The 23130-nt window shown below is 42.2% G+C and overlaps 2 protein-coding genes across 4 annotated transcripts; one reads left to right on the forward strand and one right to left on the reverse strand.

Annotated features, from left to right (window-relative positions):
• Positions 1-5651: 5651 nt before the first annotated feature.
• Positions 5652-22273, reverse strand: si:ch211-150o23.3 (uncharacterized). 2 transcript variants are annotated; one of them, XM_055932668.1, is made up of 7 exons: positions 22189-22273; positions 11389-11775; positions 10782-11090; positions 10176-10292; positions 9776-9973; positions 6431-6586; positions 5652-6074 (listed from the first exon to the last, which is right to left on the reverse strand). In XM_055932668.1, exons 1-7 carry the CDS (start codon positions 22238-22240, stop codon positions 6034-6036), a joined length of 1260 nt encoding a protein of 419 aa, XP_055788643.1. In that variant the 5' UTR covers positions 22241-22273; the 3' UTR covers positions 5652-6033. The 2 variants fall into 2 exon arrangements, with proteins under 2 accessions (XP_055788643.1, XP_055788642.1); XM_055932667.1 differs by lacking the exon at positions 22189-22273 and adding an exon at positions 12007-12092 and having other exon boundaries at positions 6431-6656.
• Positions 12766-22846, forward strand: LOC129861335 (uncharacterized). Of its 2 annotated transcripts, none has more exons than XM_055932677.1 (14): positions 12766-12888; positions 15203-15270; positions 15971-16030; positions 16176-16256; positions 16506-16583; positions 17037-17081; positions 17209-17280; positions 17706-17783; positions 19292-19378; positions 21461-21499; positions 22229-22300; positions 22468-22500; positions 22606-22673; positions 22759-22846. In XM_055932677.1, the coding sequence occupies exons 2-13, from the start codon at positions 15228-15230 to the stop codon at positions 22656-22658; spliced, it is 741 nt and encodes a 246-aa protein (XP_055788652.1). In that variant the 5' UTR covers positions 12766-12888; positions 15203-15227; the 3' UTR covers positions 22659-22673; positions 22759-22846. The 2 variants fall into 2 exon arrangements, with proteins under 2 accessions (XP_055788652.1, XP_055788651.1); XM_055932676.1 differs by lacking the exon at positions 12766-12888 and adding an exon at positions 14992-15108.
• Positions 22847-23130: the final 284 nt, after the last annotated feature.

Below are 23130 nucleotides of genomic sequence, written 5' to 3' on the forward strand. Positions count from 1 at the left end.
TTTGTCTGCTATTTCATTTGAATTAGAGCTTAGTAGTATTAACTAGTAGAAGATACAACCTGTGATAACAGAATGTAAGAAATCATTTTTTCTTTGTAATTTGTTCCCAGCTCCACAGTGAATAGAACTTAGTGTTACCGGTGAATGTGGTAATTCATAACGAGTGATATATAAAACCCCATAGATTGTAGATACTACAGAGGGCATACTAGTCTCTCTCGGAGATGGACGTCCCGACGGGTCTCTCTCGGAGATGGACGTCCCGACGGGTCTCTCTCGGAGATGGACGTCCCGACGGGTCTCTCTCGGAGATGGGCGTCCCGACGGGTCTCTCTCGGAGATGGACGTCCCGACGGGTCTCTCTCGGAGATGGACGTCCCGACGGGTCTCTCTCGGAGATGGACGTCCCGACGGGTCTCTCTCGGAGATGGACGTCCCGACGGGTCTCTCTCGGAGATGGGCGTCCCGACGGGTCTCTCTCGGAGATGGGCGTCCCGACGGGTCTCTCTCGGAGATGGGCGTCCCGACGGGTCTCTCTCGGAGATGGGCGTCCCGACGGGTCTCTCTCGGAGATGGACGTCCCGACGGGTCTCTCTCGGAGATGGACGTGTCTCTCTCGGAGATGGACGTCCCGAAAGCCATCTTTCCAAATGGAGCGAAGCCTGGGCATTCGAGGCAACGTCACAACTTTCAGTAAGATGGTCCCAGATCTGTTAGCGCTACCTTCCCAACTCCTATAGCTGCAACGTTAGACATTTCTCTTAACCTTTGGATCGCTATCTGTAAAAGCAAGAATTCATTATCCTTGATGTTGCCCCCTGTTTAATGTACTGTGCTGTCTTTTAATAAAATAAAATGAATTAGAATAATAGTGTAAACAACATAATTGATGTTTCACAGTCAAACTTTCAGTCTTAGTACCAATATCAAACTTCTAGCCTGGTCCCAGATCTGTTTGTGCCATCTTACCCACTTCTGTTATTGTCTCACCAACAGAGGCATGTCAGCACAAACAGATCTGAGACCAGGCTATCAAGCTACTCCATTCAGGAGCGGAGCTGACAAACTTAAGTGAATCTTTCTTCAGCCCAACAAGTTTCCACTGTTCTCTTGTTGACCATCATTTAAAATGTGATTTTCCTGTGTTTTATATATATTTCCACATTGATGCTGGAATAATACTATGATAATGCCCTTTTAGTGTAAGAGCTGTTTGAAAAGAACACCTGAGATTTCAACTTGGTTTTGGTGGGATGGAGATTTGACCTGCCTGGTGACATCACTAGGCAGGTAGGATGGAGATTTGACCTGCCTGGTGACCTCACTAGGCAGGATGGAGATTTGACCTGCCTGGTGACATCACTAGGCAGGTGGGATGCAGATTTGACCTGCCTGGTGACCTCACTAGGCAGGTGGGATGGAGATTTGACCTGCCTGGTGACCTCACTAGGCAGGTGGGATGGAGATTTGACCTGCCTGGTGACCTCACTAGGCAGGTGGGTTGGAGATTTGACCTGCCTGGTGACATCACTAGGCAGTATATTAGTTAACTGAACTAGTTATTAGTCAGTTTTCTGCACTCAGACCACTCCCAGACAGGTCCTAGAAAAATGATTGCTTGAGAAATTCTTAGCAAAAGAAGATATGTTTATTTTTGATCGTTTTAATTGAGAGAAAAAAATCACAGTAAAGTACTTAATTGTTACCCAGAAACGATTTGATATCGAGAGACACAGTTACATTGGATATTTTAAATCATTGGAACACAGTACTCCATTTCACGTCCATAATTATCAGTTGTAGCTGGCATGACAACTGCTCCCGAAAGGCCAATGTGTCCAGAAAGGGTCATTATAGTCATTGCCCTTTTCCATTGTTGATTGTAGTGTTTATTACAGTGTATATAGATGATGACCTAACAATTATTCTACCTACAAGTGCTGCTGTCATGTTCTAATGTAGGATTCTACCAGGTACTACTAGTAGATGGTGAGAGACAGGTACTACTAGTAGATGGTGAGAGACAGGCACTACTAGTAGATGGTGAGAGACAGGTACTACTAGTAGATGGTGAGAGACAGGTACTACTAGTAGATGGTGAGAGACAGGTACTACTAGTAGATGGTGAGAGACAGGTACTACTAGTAGATGGTGAGAGACAGGTACTACTAGTAGATGGTGAGAGACAGGTACTACTAGTAGATGGTGAGAGACAGGTACTACTAGTAGATGGTGAGAGACAGGTACTACTAGTAGATGGTGAGAGACAGGTACTACTAGTAGATGGTGAGAGACAGGTACTACTAGTAGATGGTGAGAGACAGGTACTACTAGTAGATGGTGAGAGACAGGTACTACTAGTAGATGGTGAGAGACAGGCACTACTAGTAGATGGTGAGAGACAGGCACTACTAGTAGATGGTGAGAGACAGGCACTACTAGTAGATGGTGAGAGACAGGTACTACTAGTAGATGGTGAGAGACAGGTACTACTAGTAGATGGTGAGAGACAGGTACTACTAGTAGATGGTGAGAGACAGGCACTACTAGTAGATGGTGAGAGACAGGTACTACTAGTAGATGGTGAGAGACAGGTACTAGTAGATGGTGAGAGACAGGTACTACTAGTAGATGGTGAGAGACAGGTACTACTAGTAGATGGTGAGAGACTGGTACTACTAGTAGATGGTGAGAGACAGGTACTACTAGTAGATGGTGAGAGACAGGTACTACTAGTAGATGGTGAGAGACAGGTACTACTAGTAGATGGTGAGAGACAGGTACTACTAGTAGATGGTGAGAGACAGGTACTACTAGTAGATGGTGAGAGACAGGTACTACTAGTAGATGGTGAGAGACAGGTACTACTAGTAGATGGTGAGAGACAGGTACTACTAGTAGATGGTGAGAGACAGGTACTACTAGTAGATGGTGAGGGACAGGTACTACTAGTAGATGGTGAGAGACAGGTACTACTAGTAGATGGTGAGAGACAGGTACTACTAGTAGATGGTGAGAGACAGGTACTACTAGTAGATGGTGAGAGACAGGTACTACTAGTAGATGGTGAGAGACAGGTACTACTAGTAGATGGTGAGAGACAGGCACTACTAGTAGATGGTGAGAGACAGGCACTACTAGTAGATGGTGAGACACAGGCACTACTAGTAGATGGTGAGAGACAGGTACTACTAGTAGATGGTGAGAGACAGGTACTACTAGTAGATGGTGAGGGACAGGTACTACTAGTAGATGGTGAGAGACAGGTACTACTAGTAGATGGTGAGAGACAGGTACTACTAGTAGATGGTGAGAGACAGGTACTACTAGTAGATGGTGAGAGACAGGCACTACTAGTAGATGGTGAGAGACAGGCACTACTAGTAGATGGTGAGAGACAGGTACTACTAGTAGATGGTGAGAGACAGGTACTACTAGTAGATGGTGAGAGACAGGCACTACTAGTAGATGGTGAGAGACAGGTACTACTAGTAGATGGTGAGAGACAGGCACTACTAGTAGATGGTGAGAGACAGGCACTACTAGTAGATGGTGAGAGACAGGCACTACTAGTAGATGGTGAGAGACAGGCACTACTAGTAGATGGTGAGAGACAGGCACTACTAGTAGATGGTGAGAGACAGGTACTACTAGTAGATGGTGAGAGACAGGTACTACTAGTAGATGGTGAGAGACAGGTACTACTAGTAGATGGTGAGAGACAGGTACTACTAGTAGATGGTGAGAGACAGGTACTACTAGTAGATGGTGAGAGACAGGTACTACTAGTAGATGGTGAGAGACAGGTACTACTAGTAGATGGTGAGAGACAGGTACTACTAGTAGATGGTGAGAGACAGGTACTACTAGTAGATGGTGAGAGACAGGTACTACTAGTAGATGGTGAGAGACAGGTACTACTAGTAGAGGGTGAGGGACAGGTACTACTAGTAGAGGGTGAGGGACAGGTACTACTAGTAGATGGTGAGGGACAGGTACTACTAGTAGATGGTGAGAGACTGGTACTACTAGTAGATGGTGAGAGACTGGTACTACTAGTAGATGGTGAGAGACTGGTACTACTAGTAGATGGTGAGAGACAGGTACTACTAGTAGATGGTGAGAGACTGGTACTACTAGTAGATGGTGAGAGACAGGCACTACTAGTAGATGGTGAGAGACAGGCACTACTAGTAGATGGTGAGAGACAGGCACTACTAGTAGATGGTGAGAGACAGGTACTACTAGTAGATGGTGAGAGACTGGTACTACTAGTAGATGGTGAGAGACTGGTACTACTAGTAGATGCTGAGAGACAGGTACTACTAGTAGATGGTGAGAGACAGGTACTAGTAGATGGTGAGAGACAGGTACTACTAGTAGATGGTGAGAGACAGGTACTACTAGTAGATGGTGAGAGACAGGTACTACTAGTAGATGGTGAGAGACAGGTACTACTAGTAGATGGTGAGAGACAGGTACTACTAGTAGATGGTGAGAGACAGGTACTACTAGTAGATGGTGAGAGACAGGTACTACTAGTAGATGGTGAGAGACAGGTACTACTAGTAGATGGTGAGAGACAGGTACTACTAGTAGATGGTGAGAGACAGGTACTACTAGTAGATGGTGAGAGACTGGTACTACTAGTAGATGGTGAGAGACAGGTACTACTAGTAGATGGTGAGAGACAGGTACTACTAGTAGATGGTGAGAGACAGGTACTACTAGTAGATGGTGAGAGACAGGCACTACTAGTAGATGGTGAGAGACAGGCACTACTAGTAGATGGTGAGAGACAGGTACTACTAGTAGATGGTGAGAGACAGGTACTACTAGTAGATGGTGAGAGACAGGTACTACTAGTAGATGGTGAGAGACAGGTACTACTAGTAGATGGTGAGAGACAGGTACTACTAGTAGATGGTGAGAGACTGGTACTACTAGTAGATGGTGAGAGACAGGTACTACTAGTAGATGGTGAGAGACAGGTACTACTAGTAGATGGTGAGAGACAGGTACTACTAGTAGATGGTGAGAGACAGGTACTACTAGTAGATGGTGAGAGACAGGTACTACTAGTAGATGGTGAGAGACAGGTACTACTAGTAGATGGTGAGAGACAGGTACTACTAGTAGATGGTGAGAGACAGGTACTACTAGTAGATGGTGAGAGACAGGTACTACTAGTAGATGGTGAGAGACAGGTACTACTAGTAGATGGTGAGAGACAGGTACTACTAGTAGATGGTGAGAGACAGGTACTACTAGTAGATGGTGAGAGACAGGCACTACTAGTAGATGGTGAGAGACTGGTACTACTAGTAGATGGTGAGAGACAGGCACTACTAGTAGATGGTGAGAGACAGGCACTACTAGTAGATGGTGAGAGACAGGTACTACTAGTAGATGGTGAGAGACTGGTACTACTAGTAGATGGTGAGAGACTGGTACTACTAGTAGATGGTGAGAGACAGGTACTACTAGTAGATGGTGAGAGACTGGTACTACTAGTAGATGGTGAGAGACTGGTACTACTAGTAGATGGTGAGAGACAGGTACTACTAGTAGATGGTGAGAGACAGGTACTACTAGTAGATGGTGAGAGACAGGTACTACTAGTAGATGGTGAGAGACAGGTACTACTAGTAGATGGTGAGAGACAGGTACTACTAGTAGATGGTGAGAGACAGGTACTACTAGTAGATGGTGAGAGACAGGTACTACTAGTAGATGGTGAGAGACTGGTACTACTAGTAGATGGTGAGAGACAGGTACTACTAGTAGATGGTGAGAGACAGGTACTACTAGTAGATGGTGAGAGACAGGTACTACTAGTAGATGGTGAGAGACTGAGGCAATGTCCACGATGTCTCCTTCGTAGTGTTTTGGTAACTTGGTCTTGCGTGTTCTCCACCTGTGCTTCAGAGCCATCCTTCAGGAAGGTTTGTCAGCCCAGGAATGTCTCTCCATGGTTCCACCTTTACGGTTCTCACAAAAACACATGGTCCTTCTCCAAATATACTTCCCAACTCACAATTTTATTGCTAAGGCAACGTAAGTGTTGTCCACACCTGTTGATCAAATCAGACATGTAAATGGACGTGTCAGTGTGTTCATGGTTATACAGGATGATTCTTCTAAATTAACCTTGACCGTGGTAAGTGAAGATGGCCAGGAATACAAACTGATATGATTTGTTTCACCATTGTTTCTAAGCATATCAGTTTTGGATTCCAGCAGGGTTAGGGTCAATTCCATTTCAATTCAGGAAGAACAATGAAATTCCTATTCCCTTCAATACTTTTCAATGAGGAAAATGTGGAATTGGTTTTACTTTCTGAATTGACTGGAAATGGAACTGACCCCAACTTGGATTCTAGGCTAAAGCTAGGAGTGGGAAGGTGAATTATACATGACAAGGACTCACAGGTTCTGGTCTCTCTCTCTAGCTCTGAGGGTTTCTTCTCCCTCTTGCAGAGCACTCTGGCAACGATGATGATGATGATGATGAGGAGAGCCACGAGGAAGGTCAGAGCAGATGCCAGCCAGCTGATCACCATAGGGCTCAACACTGGGTCTGGGTCTGATGAGGGCCACACGACCCAGATGGACAGACAATATGAGAAGTGATACATGGTTTATATCTTCCAGGTCTGATGAGGGTGGACGCAACCAATGATGGACACAAACAAACATGAATATATGTATGGCCCCAACCCAGACGGACAGACAGTCATTATATGAAAGTATAAACAGTTTACATTAGAGTTTTTCATATAATTCATTACAACTAAACACTAGATCATCTATTTGTATGATCATCTGTGTTTCTTTCTCTGCATTGGAATTTAAGAATCTGGTAATCCATGACAACAAAAACACATTCAGATCACCGTTCTAAATTGATAAATAACCTTCATGACACCAATCCACAAGGCCTGAGTTGGTGCCCTAGTAGGCTGACCTCGGATATGTTTGTGTTGTCTTGGCAACTCAACAACCATAGGAGTAGGCCATACAGCACAAACACATCTGGCACCAGGCTACTGCCCTAGATGTTGACTAGCATGGCCTCACCTCTGATGGACCAGGCTACTGCCCTAGATGTTGACTAGCATGGCCTCACCTCTGATGGACCAGGCTACTGCCCTAGATGTTGACTAGCATGGCCTCACCTCTGATGGACCAGGCTACTGCCCTAGATGCTGACTAGCATGGCCTCACCTCTGATGGACCAGGCTACTGCCCTAGATGCTGACTAGCATGGCCTCACCTCTGATGGACCAGGCTACTGCCCTAGATGTTGACTAGCATGGCCTCACCTCTGATGGACCAGACTACTGCCCTAGATGCTGACTAGCATGGCCTCACCTCTGATGGACCAGACTACTGCCCTAGATGCTGACTAGCATAGCCTCACCTCTGATAGACCAGGCTACTGCCCTAGATGCTGACTAGCATGGCCTCACCTCTGATGGACCAGACTACTGCCCTAGATGTTGACTAGCATGCCCTCACATCTGATGGACCAGGCTACTGCCCTAGATGCTGACTAGCATGGCCTCACCTCTTATGGACCAGGCTACTGCCCTAGATGCTGACTAGCATGGCCTCACCTCTGATGGACCAGGCTACTGCCCTAGATGCTGACTAGCATGGCCTCACCTCCGATGGACCAGGCTACTGCCCTAGATGTTGACTAGCATGCCCTCACCTCCGATGGACCAGGCTACTGCCCTAGATGTTGACTAGCATGGCGTCACCTCCGATGGACCAGGCTACTGCTCTAGATGCTGACTAGCATGGCCTCACCTCTGATGGACCAGGCTACTGCCCTAGATGCTGACTAGCATGGCCTCACCTCTGATGGACCAGGCTACTGCTCTAGATGCTGACTAGCATGGCCTCACCTCCGATGGACCAGGCTACTGCCCTAGATGCTGACTAGCATGGCCTCACCTCTGATGGACCAGGCTACTGCCCTAGATGCTGACTAGCATGGCCTCACCTCTGATGGACCAGGCTACTGCCCTAGATGTTGACTAGCATGGCCTCACCTCTGATGGACCAGGCTACTGCCCTAGATGTTGACTAGCATGGCCTCACCTCTGATGGACCAGGCTACTGCCCTAGATGTTGACTAGCATGGCCTCACCTCTGATGGACCAGGCTACTGCCCTAGATGTTGACTAGCATGCCCTCACCTCTGATGGACCAGGCTACTGCCCTAGATGCTGACTAGCATGGCCTCACCTCTGATGGACCAGGCTACTGCCCTAGATGCTGACTAGCATGCCCTCACCTCTGATGGACCAGCCTACTGCCCTAGATGTTGACTAGCATGGCCTCACCTCCAATGGACCAGGCTACTGCCCTAGATGCTGACTAGCATGGCCTCACCTCTGATGGATCAGGCTACTGCCCTAGATGCTGACTAGCATGGCCTCACCTCCGATGGACCAGGCTACTGCCCTAGATGTTGACTAGCATGCCCTCACCTCCGATGGACCAGGCTACTGCCCTAGATGTTGACTAGCATGGCCTCACCTCCGATGGACCAGGCTACTGCTCTAGATGCTGACTAGCATGGCCTCACCTCTGATGGACCAGGCTACTGCCCTAGATGCTGACTAGCATGGCCTCACCTCTGATGGACCAGGCTACTGCTCTAGATGCTGACTAGCATGGCCTCACCTCTGATGGACCAGGCTACTGCCCTAGATGCTGACTAGCATGGCCTCACCTCTGATGGACCAGGCTACTGCCCTAGATGTTGACTAGCATGGCCTCACCTCTGATGGACCAGGCTACTGCCCTAGATGTTGACTAGCATGGCCTCACCTCTGATGGACCAGGCTACTGCCCTAGATGTTGACTAGCATGCCCTCACCTCTGATGGACCAGGCTACTGCCCTAGATGTTGACTAGCATGCCCTCACCTCTGATGGACCAGGCTACTGCCCTAGATGCTGACTAGCATGGCCTCACCTCTGATGGACCAGGCTACTGCCCTAGATGCTGACTAGCATGCCCTCACCTCTGATGGACCAGCCTACTGCCCTAGATGTTGACTAGCATGGCCTCACCTCCAATGGACCAGGCTACTGCCCTAGATGCTGACTAGCATGGCCTCACCTCTGATGGACCAGGCTACTGCCCTAGATGCTGACTAGCATGGCCTCACCTCCGATGGACCAGGCTACTGTCCTAGATGCTGACTAGCATGGCCTCACCTCTGATGGACCAGGCTACTGCCCTAGATGTTGACTAGCATGCCCTCACCTCTGATGGACCAGGCTACTGCCCTAGATGTTGACTAGCATGCCCTCACCTCTGATGGACCAGGCTACTGCCCTAGATGCTGACTAGCATGGCCTCACCTCTGATGGACCAGGCTACTGCCCTAGATGCTGACTAGCATGCCCTCACCTCTGATGGACCAGCCTACTGCCCTAGATGTTGACTAGCATGGCCTCACCTCCAATGGACCAGGCTACTGCCCTAGATGCTGACTAGCATGGCCTCACCTCTGATGGACCAGGCTACTGCCCTAGATGCTGACTAGCATGGCCTCACCTCCGATGGACCAGGCTACTGTCCTAGATGCTGACTAGCATGGCCTCACCTCTGATGGACCAGGCTACTGCCCTAGATGTTGACTAGCATGGCCTCACCTCCGATGGACCAGGCTACTGCCCTAGATGCTGACTAGCATGGCCTCACCTCTGATGGATCAGGCTACTGCCCTAGATGCTGACTAGCATGGCCTCACCTCTGATGGAGATAGGGAGCGGTTGGCTCTCCCGGGACATGAAGGTTCTCCCGCCCAGCTGGACCTTGTAGAGGCAGTAATAGTAGCCCTCGTTGGAACGCTGTGCGTTTAAAAAGGCGAAGGTGACGAAGGGCGAGAGGGCAGGCAGCGACTGTCGTACCGTGCCGTTGGAACGGATCAGACGCAGCTGGAAAGAACCTTAGTAAGGAAATAAGATAATATGACTAGATAGCTACATTTACAAAAACGATGTACTGCTTGTTCTTGGCTCTATGGACCGGTTTCCCGTGCACAGCTTAGCCCAAGACTAAAAAAACTTGCTGACTGGAGAATCTCAATTGAAATTACTCCAGGACTAGGGCAAATTGTAAAATGATTCCAATAAATGAAATCAAGTTACCTCCAGGGTACTGCTGCTCGGTGGAGCAGGTGATGTTGAAGCTGTGGCCTTTGATGACAGAGCCTGTGGGAGCCTCGATGGACGTGTTGTACCAGTGCATAGGAGTGTGCAGCTCCACTGGCAAGATGCGATGGGGAAAACAGGGGGTTGGGGATCAATTTGACCCGTCATTGAGTTTACAGGATAGATCCAAATTACAAAACAAGTCACAGTCAAGTCATTTTTGTTTCTGGGAAAAGATGTCAGGACTTTAGACAAAACCAAAAATGACAAAAGATAAAGTAATGGTAAAGTGTTTAGTAAGGAGAACATGTTTTGAAAATGGAGTAAAATGAGGCGGTACTACCATCTATCCTGGCGGTACTACCATCTAGCACGGGATACCGTGCTTCTACACCTGCATTGCTTGCTGTTTGGGGTTTTAGGCTGGGTTTCTGTACAGCACTTCGAGATATTAGCTGATGTACGAAGGGCTATATAAAATAAACTTGATGATTTGAATTGATATCCTGAACATATGAACACTGAACTTTAGGGCATTATCGTAGCAATTAGCTTTGTTTTCTTCCATGTTATATCGAACTGAACAGGCCCCAGATGACTCACCCACAGTGATGTTGATAGAGTTGCTAGGTGGAGAGCTGAGCAGGGAGGAGGGAGAGCTGCCCTTGATCCTGTACAGACAGCTGTAGCTGCCCTGGTGTGTAGCCTCTTGGTCTGACAGAGTCAGCTCCACCCTGGTCTGGGCAGAGTCCACCCTCTGAGTCACCAACGGGGTGTCTATGCCCCTCTTATACAGGTGGAAGTCCTTCAGGTGGTGGCCCAGTAGCACAGTACAGCTGAAGCGAACCGCCTCCCCGGCAGAGAAGACAGTGTGAGGGGAGAGCAGGGACAGGGTGGGCATCAACAGTGTACCTGTAAGGGACAAAAGCTATGTTATATATCCATTAGGATAGTTCCTAGCCACATACATTGTCTCAACAACAAACAAAACGACAACAAAAAATCACACCACACGTATATTATCAATTGTTAATCGTTACCATTGTTCATATGTATTCCAACATGGAAATGTTTTTTTTCTTTGTTTTTTTTTTCTGCCCCATAACAAATCCTCACTATTATAGGTGTCCTTGCCTCCTGTAGCCTGGGGATCTGTTAAACAGTTTCAACAGATCTGGCACCAGGCTACCCTCCTGGGCCTCAGTCTCACCTGAGCATTTCACCCCAGCGTCATTATTATGGGTGCAGGTGAGGTAACTGTGGAGGACCCTGGGACATTGCGTCAGGCTCGCCTCGTGGCCAGAGCACTGGACGTGCCTCAGCCAGATCTCTCTGGAGCCCCTGCCAAACGCAGCTCCACGGAGGGCGTTCTCAGCCAGCCCACAGCCCAGCTCCAGGCACACCACGTCAGCCTCCCTCAGGTCCCAGCCGTGGTCACACACCGTCCCCCACTGGTTCCTCTGGAATACCTCCACACGCCCCGAACACTCACTGTCCCCATTGACGAGCCGGATGAACGACACGCCATCTGCAGAGGGTATCATTTTGAGCAATTCACCGTCTGCATTGACTCCATCCCAAGTAACAAGAGCACAGCCTGTATGGGAACAGCATAACGAAGAGAGGAAAACAGTACATTAGAACTATAATCATGAAAATACTACAGAGGAGTCATTGCTACAGTACAAAGCAGTACCTTTACAGTCAAGGTTATGACACTTGCTCATCACATCAAAGAGCACATTGAAATACTAAGCTAGTTCTAGAATGAACAAATTACACCATATAATCATCAGGCACCGAGCAAAACATTTAAATTATCTCTGACCTAGCGTACAAAGGACAAGGAGAATCTTCAGCATCTTTGTCACCGTTCCATTTGACCGCGAGTCGAGAGATGATGATGATGACAGCTCGATGCGATTTTCTGTGGAACAGACTACTCAAAATGCACCGGACAATGGAGTCCTTCAACTTGACACCACTATAGCTGGCTGGTTAACAAGTCAAACTATCGCGGCGCAATACTAGCCGAATGATTTCGGTGTGCTAGCTCGTACAACTGGCTATAGCATACCTACTCGCGTCAGCGAACTAGCAACATTCCTTCATACGTGCTTAGTCCGTCGCGGTCCTTCTTTTCACATTTAATAACGGATATCAAACATGTTAACATTTTAAACGGAGAACACTACTCTGTCGTTAAAATGAATGTCCATTCAATATCAAACTTTTTTGAGAGAAGGCGAAGATGATGGTTAAAAACGAGCTAGCTAGCCTGCTAGCTCACTAGCTAGCATATAGTTACTATAGTTAGCTAATGGGGTAGATGGCGTAGCTATAGTTAACATTATAGATACATTATTCTTTATCATCCATATATAACCACGTCAAGGCGTTCGGTAAATCCTTTAAAACATTTTTTTTGTTTGTTTACGAAAACTAGCTAGACACAGGTCCGTGACGCGTTGTATTTACGTCATCAGAAAATGTATGGAAGCGATTCCCAAACCTTCCATCACAAAACCATCACACACAGAGATGAACCTGGAGAAGATACCCCTGAGCATGCTGGCCCTGGGGCTCTGTTCACAAACAACACAGCAACAACAATTACAGCATAAGAAAACAAATAATTACTTGACACATTGGAAACAATTAACAACAAAAAAACAAGCAAACTGGAATGCTATTTGGCCCTAAACAGAAAGTAAGTACACAGTGGTAAAATACCTGTCAACTGTGACTGACTGAAAATTAAGGAAAACTTGTGACTTTCCACAAAGTGACCCAGTGAGCCAGTCAGCGAGCATCCTTTTTGTTTGCCTTCACCTCCCTTATCTCACCTCACTTGCTCACATTGTATATAGACTTATTTTTCTACTGTATTATTGACTGTATGTTTGTTTTACTCCATGTGTAACTCTGTGTTGTTGTATGTGTCGAACTGCTTTGCTTTATCTTGGCCAGGTCGCAATTGTAAATGAGAACTTGTTCTCAACTTGCCTACCTGGTTAAATAAAGGTTAAATAAAAAAAATAGCCTTGCTATTGAGAGAGGCCTCTGTAGGCAGACCTGGCTCTCAAGATAAGACGAGCTATGTGCACACTGCCAACAAAATGAGGTGGAAACTGAGGTGCAGTTCCTAACCTGCCAAATATATGACTGTATTAGAGACACATATTTCCCTCAGATTACACAGACACACAAAGAATTTGAAAACAAATCGAATTTTGATAAACTCCCATATATATTAGGTCAAATTCCACAGTGTGTCATCACAGCAGCAAGATTTGTGACCTGTTGCCACAAGAAAAGGGCATCCGGGGAAGAACAAACACCATTGTAAATACAACCCATATTTATGTTAGTACATATTCCCTTTAGTGCTTCAATTATTATCACATTGTTAAAAAACTACATAGCCACAATATGACATTTTAATTTCTCTATTCCTTTTAAACTTTTGTGAGTGTAATGTTTACTGTTCATTTCGGATTGTTTATTTCACTTTTGTTTGTTATCTATTTATTTTTGCTTTGGCGATGTTAACATATGTTTTCCATGCCAATAAAGCCCTTTTGAATTGAACTTAATGTTTTTCTCTGGCTTGTGACGATGGGTCTATTCATTACACCGATTATGTAGCGAAACGTTTCGTCTGTTGCAAACGGAAACGTTTCGCAACGAAAACAACATTTTCTATTGGACAAATTCATGTAGGTCCCTCCCCGTTTAGTTCTGTTTGCTCTGTTTACTTCCGTTTGGTTCTCAAACTGTAATTGTGTTCTGTTGCAATGTGTAATGAATACACCCAATGACCATCCCACAAAAAAAAGTGTGACCATCCTTCCATCCCACAGACAGAGGTCACTCATTCACCACCAGCTACTCTGCTACAATGTATCCATTTCATACTGTATGTGTGGATGAAGCTACAGGTCTACACTGAGTATACAAAACATTAAGAACACTTGCTCTTTCCGTGACATAGACTGACCAGATGAATTCAGGTAAAAACTATAATCACTTATTGATGGCACCTGTTAAATCCACTTCAATCAGTGTAGAGATGAAGGGGGAGGAGACCGGTTAAAGAAGGGGTTTTAAGCCTTGAGACCACTGAGACTTGGATTGTGTATGTGTGCCATTCAGAGGGTGAATGGGCAAGACAAAATATTTCAGTGCCTTTGAACAGGGTATAGTAGTAGGTGACAGGCTCACCGGTTTGTGTCAATAACTGCAATGCTGCTGTTTTTTTTTTTTTTTTACACTCAATGGTTTCCTGTGTGTATCAAGAATGTTCCACCACCCAAAGGACATCCACACAACTGTGGGAAGCATTGGAGTCAACATTTGCCAGCATCCCTGTGGAACGCCTACAACCCAGTTTGTTACACCCGCAATAACATCTGATAAATATGTGTATGTGACCAATACAATTTGATTTGATTTGATTTGAACACCTTGTAGAGCCCACGCCCTGATGAATTGAGGCTGTTCTCAGGGCGAAAAGGAGGAGGTGCAACTCAATATGGGGAAGGTGTTCCTAATGTTTAGTATACTCGGTGTATACCTCACTGGGACGAACCATCGCACAGGAAAGTAGCCCATCTTTGGTAGAAAGTAATGACCTGCGTGCAGGTACTGTAGGTAAGGGTAGCCATATGGATGGATGAATAATATCTTAGGAGAACAAACATTCTTGATGCTCCTTTGATAACAGACAGTCCCCCACCAATCACTGAAAGAGCTTTGTCATCCCACTAATTCATCTGACTATATGAGTCAGATAACGAGTTGTAAAAAATATATACAGCAAGTCAAATGACCACAGCATTCGCATTCGTAAATTCATAACTGAAACCAAAATCCTCATATGCGTGATCACCTTTCAACGCACCACACTGACTTTGAGGGGCTGAATCAGGTATTCATTTCTTAAATGTCTGCATTTTATCGAGTTTTTTTTAATAGATATTCTCATATTTAATCATCTATTTATTTCTGTTAAATGTGAACAGGTTGAGAGCAGACTTGAGTGAAACCATGCCGAAAGAGACTCTGACGATCATTCTCCTTTTACTCTGTGGTAATTCTCCTTTAACTTTGTGGTAATTCTGCTTTTACTCTGTGGTAATTCCATTTTTACTCCTTTGTAATTTCCTTTTACTCTGTGTTCATTCCACTTTTACGCTGTGGTAATTCTCATTTTACTCTGTGGTAATTCCACTTTTACTCTGTGGTAATTCCACTTTTACTCTGTGGTAATTCTCCTTTTACTCTGTGGTAATTCTCATTTTACTCTGTGGTAATTCCACTTTTACTCTGTGGTAATTCCACTTTTACTCTGTGGTAATTCCACTTTTACTCTGTGGTAATTCCACTTTTACTCTGTGGTAATTCTCCTTTTACTCTGTGGTAATTCCACTTTTACTCTGTGGTAATTCTCCTTTTACTCTGTGGTAATTCCACTTTTACTCTGTGGTAATTCCACTTTTACTCTGTGGTAATTCCACCTTTACTCTGTGGTAATTCCACTTTTACTCTAACAGTATTGTGCATAAGGCAAACTGATTACAATGTAACATTTGTCTTAACGGCTTTATCTATTGTACCTGAATTATAATAAACATGGAGAAACATTAGCTGTTATGTGGTTGAGGTTACTCTGCCATCTCAAACTGCACTAAATCTCTCTACTGTCATTCAAAAAGTTAAAGAGAAAATGATCATGAATGTTATTACATTGTTACACATATAACAAACTCACTATCTCATTCCTTCTCTAGCTGGGCTTCCAGCTGACTGTGGAGCAATAGAGTTTCCAGTACTCCATTCTGATATAGCCGGTAAACAACATTATCCTTATTGGATGAGTGCCAGTCTGTTTCTGATGTGGCACCAGGCTATTCATTTTATTCCCCCGTGTAAAACTAAAGCATATGCTAGTTTAATTCAATTGTGTTGTCGTCAACCTGTTGATATATATTTCAGGCTGTATGAAAACGACATGTGCCAGGAGTATCAATGCCTGTGTGGACACACACGGACAGGCCCCCACAGAACAGCTCAAGGGTGAGGAGGACAATGTCAGGTGTCTTTGTTATAATACCTTTATACATCGTTGATTAGATCGTCTTGAGGTTTTATATATCCTAAAGTATATACACGTCTTTTCATCATATGCATTATCAAAACAATGATACTTGATATAATATAATATTTTATTTATTTTCTTATTATATTTTTTTCCCCAAATCAAAACGGATGTCTTTTGGCCTTTTCAATCATTATTACTGGTAACCAACCTGTTTTATATTGCAGGTTGTATTGTCCGCAAGTGTAGGAAAATCACCAACCGCTGTGTAGATCAATTCTTACAACAGTACCTGCCCCTGTTATGTGAGTTAAGTTCATTACAGTTGAGTATTGTTACAGTGTAATGATTCATAACAGTTTAGTATTATTACAGTGTAATGATTCATTACAGTTTAGTATTGTTACAGTGAAATGATTCATTACAGTTGAGTATTATTACAGTGAAATGATTCATTACAGTTTAGTATTATTACAGTGAAATGATTCATTACAGTTTAGTATTATTACAGTGAAATGATTCATTACAGTTGAGTATTGTTACAGTGTAATGATTCCTTACAGTTTAGTATTATTACAGTGAAATGATTCCTTACAGTTTAGTATTATTACAGTGAAATGATTCATTACAGTTTAGTATTATTACAGTGTAATGATTCATTACAGTTTAGTATTATTACAGTGAAATGATTCATTACAGTTTAGTATTATTACAGTGTAATGATTCCCTCCTCTAACTATGAGAACTGTGTTTTCTAGTGGCACAAAATCCCAAAATGTCCTCAATTGTCGAACAAAATGCCGGTATGCTTCACAATATTTTTCATTATAATGACAATGGGTCTTTTAAGACAGGGACAGAAATGATTCTAAACTATAAGGAGATGTGAATAACTGTCATTGAATGAGTTCTCTGTTTGTGTCAACATAGAGCTGTTCATGGCTGAAATGACAGATGCTTATCTTGAATGCTGGCTGGAGACAACAGACTCCGAGGTCGGAGGTGAGGCAATGTTCAGCAGTCAGTGCAGTACAATGATCAGCAGTCAGTGCAGTACAATGTTCAGCAGTCAGTGCAGTACAATGATCAGCAGTCAGTGCAGTATTTCGATGGTGAATAAAATGTGTGGCTGAGTGTGTATACCTTATGTGATGGTCTGTATATATATACACTGTATCTGTTGTTATGTAATGGTCTTTGTGTGTGTGTATATATATATACACTGTATCTGTTGTTATGTAATGGTCTTTGTGTGTATATATATATATATATATATATATATATATATATATATATATATATATATAGTATCTGTTTTTAAGTGATGGTCTGTTTGTATACAGTATACTGTATCTGTTGGCAAGTGTGTTTTTGTACTCTATATTCGCAGAGGTGATCGTTGATTTAAGTCAGTCTTTCTCTTGCAGGTTGTTTTATGTACAGACTCATTGATAAGGTACAGCCGTTCATTACCCCGTTGTCTGCATTGATCTTTGATGATCCAGGTCAGATTTATTATCGCCTTAACAAGTGATAGTTCCCATTTGAACTTTTACCTCCTAGGATGGTGTGGTGTTGATTCATCCATACAGTTTTAAAGTCCATCAGCCTGCTATTTAGCAAGTTGCTGAAGAGAAATGTGAAAATTAGTACTTAGAAAACAAGGTATTCTATGAGTACTTAGACAACAATGTATTCTATGAGTACTTAGACAACAATGTATTCTATAAGTACCTAGACAACAAGGTATGCTATGAGTACTTTGAAAACAAGGTATTATATAAGTACTTAGACAACGAGGTATTCTATGAGTACTTAGACAACAATGTATTCTATAAGTACTTAGACACCAAGGTATTCTATAAGTACTTAGATAACAAGGTATTATTTAAGTACTTAGACAACAAAGATATTCTATAAGTACTTAGACAAGGTATTCTATAAGTACTTTGAAAATAAGATATTATATAAGTACTTAGACAACAAGTTATTCTATAAGTACTTAGATAACAAGGTATTCTATAAGTACTTAGACAACGTATTCTATAAGTACTTAGACAACAAGATATTCTATGAGTACTTAGACAACAAGGTATTATATAAGTACTTAGACAACAAGGTATTCTATAAGTATTTAGACAAGGTATTCTATAAATACTTAGATAACAAGGTATTATTTAAGTACTTAGACAAAAAAATATATTCTATAAGTACTTAGACAAGGTATTCTATAAGTACTTTGAAAACAAGGTATTCTATAAGTACTTAGACAACAAGGTATTATATAAGTACTTAGACAACAAGGTATTCTATGAGTACTTAGACAACAAGGTATTATATAAGTACTTAGACAACAAGGTATTCTATAAGTACTTAGATAACAAGGTATTATTTAAGTACTTAGACATCAAAGATATTCTATAAGTACTTAGATAGCAATGTATTCTATAAGTACTTAGAAAACAAGGTATTCTATGAGTACTTAGACAACAAGGTATTCTATAAGTACTTAGACAACAATGTATTATATAAGTACTTAGACAACAGGGTATTCTATAAGTACTTAGATAACAAGGTATTATATAAGTACTTAGACAACAATTATATTCTATAAGTACTTAGATAACAAGGTATTCTATAAGTACTTAGACAACAAGGTATTCTATGAGTACTTAGACAACAAGGTATTATATAAGTACTTAGACAACAAGGTATTCAATAAGTACTTAGACAACAATTATATTCTATAAGTACTTAGATAACAAGGCATTCTATAAGTACTTAGACAACAATGTATTCTATAAGTACTTAGATAACAAGGTATTATATAAGTACTTAGACAACAAATATATTCTATAAGTACTTAGATAACAAGGTATTCTATGAGTATTTAGACAACAGTATTTTATACAAGTACTTAGACAACAAGGTATTCTACAAGTACTTAGACATCAAGGTATTCTATAATTTTCATATCAGCTAAATCTGATTGCTATTTGCTCCATATGTTCAGTCGTTGTGAGCTGTTGGCTCTCCCATGCTTTGAAAGGAATGGTAAGCTGCTATGGTCAGCTGGATGACAACTACATCAAGGAACTGAGTAAGGCAGATATCATTTCATTTATATCATTACACAATTGTATTTAAAAATGTACACATAAATGTACACATACGAAATGTTCATGTACAGTGCCTTCAGAAAGTATTCATACCCCTTGACTTATTCCACATTTTGTTGTGTTACAGCCTGAATTCAAAATGGATTACATAGATTTATTTTTTTATTTGTAGACGCACCTTCGGCAATGATTACAGCTGTGAGTCTTCCTGGTTAAGTCTCTAAGAGCTTTCCATACCTGGATTGTGCAATATTTGCACATGATTATTTTTTAAATTCTTCAAGCTCTGTCAAATTGGTTGTTGATCATTTATAGACAACCCTTTTCAGGTCTCTGCCATAGATTTGAAAGTAGATTTAAGTCAAAAACTGTAACTCGGCCACTCAGGAACATTCACTGTCTTCTTGGTAAGCAACTCGAGTCTTTTAGGTTATTATCCTGCTGAAAGGTGAATTAATCAACCAGTGTCTGGTGGAAAGCAGACTGAACCAGGTTTTCCTCTAGGATTTTGCCTGTGCTTAATTATTACAAGCTGTCACGATCGTGTGGCGGATTGACAGACCAAAATGCAGCAGTTGGAAAATAAGCCATCTTCTTTTATTAAACAACACGAAGATGAACACGACACAAAACACTTTAACAAAACGACCGTGAAGCTACAAACGTTGTGCACATACATACAGGCTACAAACGTTCTACATAGACAATTACCCACAACCAATGAGAGCCTATGGCTACCCTAAATAAGGCTCCCAATCAGAGACAACCGAAATCAGCTGTCTCTAATTGGGAACTCATTCAGGTAACCATAGACTCTCCTAGACAACTAAACATACATAGACAACACTAGAAACATGTACTCCACACAAACCCATATACTATACACAACCCCTTTACCATAAACAACACCCAAAACCAACAAAACATAAACATTCCCCATGTCACACCCTGACCTAACTAAAATAATAAAGAAAACAAAGAATACTAAGGCCAGGGCGTGACACAAGCACAACCATAACTTGATGCAGCCACCACTATGCTTGAAAATATGGAGAGTGGTACTCAGTAATGTGTTGTATTGGATTTGACCCAAACATAACACTTTCTATTCAGGACAAAAGGTTAATTGCTTTGCCACATTATTTGCAGTATTACTTTAGTGCCTTGTTGCAAACAGGATGCATGTTTTGGAATATTTTTATTCTGTACAGGCTTCCTCCTTTTCACTCTGTCAATTAGGTTAGTATTGTGGAGTAACTACAATGTTGTTGATCCATCCTCAGTTTTCTCCTATCACAGCCATTAAACTCTGTAACTGTTTTAAAATCACCATTGGCGTCATGGTGAAATCCCTGAGTGGTTTCCTTCCTCTCTGGCAACTGAGTTAGGAAGGACGTCTGAATGTTTGTAGTGACTGGGTGTATTGATACACCATCAAAAGTATAATTAATAACATCACCATGCTCAAAGGGATATTCATTGTCTGCTTTTTTTTTTTTACCCATCTATCAATGTGTGCCTTTCTTTAAGAGCCACTGGAAAACCTCCCTGGTCTTTGTGGTTGAATCTGTGTTTGAAATTCACTGCTCGACTGAGGGTCCTCCTTATACAGTAGATCATTGTATGTGTGGGGTACAGAGATGAGGTAGTCATTCAAAAATCATGTTAAACACTATTATTATTATTGAGTTCATGCAACTTATTATATAAGTTGTTCAGCACATTTTTACTCCTGAACTTATGTAGTCTTGCCATAACAAAGAGGTTGAATACTTTGAAAAAAAAAGAAGAAAAAAAAAATGAAAAGAATCTCTCGAAATAATATTGAAATAATTCCACTTTGACATAATGGGATATTGTGTGAAGGCCAGTGACACAACATCGCAATTGAATCCATTTTAAAATCCAGCTGTAACAGCAACAACATGTGGAAAAAGTCAAGGGGTGTGAATACATTCTGAAGGAACTGTAGATTCCTCTGGATTGTTTGGCCCTTCTATTGAATTTAGATGTGTTTCTGTCTGATTGTAAGACCACCAATTCACACTCTTTTAATCCAACAGAAAAAAGAGCAGAGAGAGAGATGAAAGACAATATGTTACGTAAGTAAAAAAAGGCATTCTTTGTAATGACCGTATTAACTTAAGTCTACACTGTGTACAAAACACAAGGAACAGCTGCTCTTTCCATGATATAAGACTGACCAGGTGAATCCAGGTGAAAGCTATGATCCCTTATTGATGTCACTTGTTAAATCCACTTCAATCAGTGTAGATGAAAGGGAGGAGACAGGTTAAAGTTAAAAAAATGATTTTTAAGCCTTGAGACATGGATTGTGTATGTGTGCCATTCAGAGGGTGAATTGGCAAGACAAATATTTAAGTTCCTTTGAACAGGGTATGGTAGTAGTTGCCAGCCGCACCAGTTTGAGTTTTGAGCTTTGTGGGCACTATGGTGTTGAACGCTGAGTTCTAGTCAATTTGAGTCAACATGGGCCAGCCTCCCTGTGGATCGCTTTTGAAACACCTTGCCCCACGGGCTTCAGCCCCGGTAAGGTGATGCATTAACCTGGCCCTGCTTGTAGAATCCATGCCCTGGCAAATTGAGGCTGTTCTGAGGACAAAGGGGGGTGCAACTCAATATTAGGAAGGCGTTCCTAATGTTTTGTACACTCTGTGTATTTATTTAAGTCTACACTGTGATAATAAAGTTTTCAAATATTACTATTATTGATAGTTGGTTTCACTTCATCACTTGTAATTATGACGCATACATTTAAGTTGTCTCTTACCAAGGGTGGAATCAGCTAGGTTTCCCTCACTTTGTGGCAGGTTATATGACATGCATGAGCAAACCTATGAAAAACTGGAACTGGTGTAAAGGACTCTTTGATGATCTTCTTGGTAAGTATTATAGTGTAAAAAAAAAACAAAAAAAAACATTAAGATGGCTAGAAATTAAGACCCAGAAGACGGGAAGATGTTTCTACTTTTTGAAGTAGAAGTAGTTTAAATATAATTTGTCTACCGGTTAATTAAACGCTGTCTAATTTTACTCTGGTTTACTCTAGCTTCGTCACCAAAGAGGAAACGCCAGTACAAAGGTAAGTCATTAGAAAACAACTTGGCCTGTGCATGATAAATTAATATTTAACAGAATTTCCCTCACCACTCAAACCTATCCCTAAATCTTTTTTTCCCCCCTCAAGACTTCCTCATCTGTTCAATCCACAATGGGATTACCGCAACAGCGAAATGCTAAAACCTGTTTGACGAGGTAATATCCTTTCTTATGAGGAAAATTGTTACATTTTCCTTGTCAAATGTATTCATTTGTGTTTTTTTTTCTTGTTTTGTTTTAGGGGAAAGTTATGCATTTGCAGGTTTCCAAAGCAACAGGTGACCAGTAGAAACACTGGAAACACTAGAATGAATCATCCACAAACACTAAAGTTTGATTAGACCTTGAAGATCATTATTTTATTGTTCTTTCTTTAACATTTTCAAACTATTTTTTGTGTAAAGCACTAAGACTGTCTTTTATTACATGCACTGATAGACAATGAATAAACATATTATAAATCACAATTAAATGTTCAACTTTGGATACAAAACACACATATGGGATTGTATTACAAATCCACAACAAAGACTTTACACTGTTTGCAACCCACTGTATTTAAAATGGCCACAGTATTTTAGTGTCCAAAATAATTTTAGTGTCCACAGTATTC

This window comes from Salvelinus fontinalis, chromosome 8 (assembly GCF_029448725.1).
Source record: "Salvelinus fontinalis isolate EN_2023a chromosome 8, ASM2944872v1, whole genome shotgun sequence".
Lineage (NCBI taxonomy): Eukaryota > Metazoa > Chordata > Actinopteri > Salmoniformes > Salmonidae > Salvelinus > Salvelinus fontinalis.

Excerpts from the sequence above, each read along its gene's own strand:
- si:ch211-150o23.3 (XM_055932667.1), bottom strand. The coding sequence starts at position 12,040 with ATGCTGAAGATTCTCCTTGTCCTTTGTACGCTAG. Across the intron at positions 11,776-12,006 it reads CCTTGTCCTTTGTACGCTAG|GCTGTGCTCTTGTTACTTGG; the intron begins GTCAGAGATAAT and ends GTTCCCATACAG. Across the intron at positions 9,974-10,175 it reads CGAGCAGCAGTACCCTGGAG|GTTCTTTCCAGCTGCGTCTG; the intron begins GTAACTTGATTT and ends TTCCTTACTAAG.
- LOC129861335 (XM_055932677.1), top strand. The coding sequence starts at position 15,228 with ATGCCGAAAGAGACTCTGACGATCATTCTCCTTTTACTCTGTG. Across the intron at positions 15,271-15,970 it reads CATTCTCCTTTTACTCTGTG|CTGGGCTTCCAGCTGACTGT; the intron begins GTAATTCTCCTT and ends TTCCTTCTCTAG. Across the intron at positions 22,301-22,467 it reads ACTCTTTGATGATCTTCTTG|CTTCGTCACCAAAGAGGAAA; the intron begins GTAAGTATTATA and ends GGTTTACTCTAG.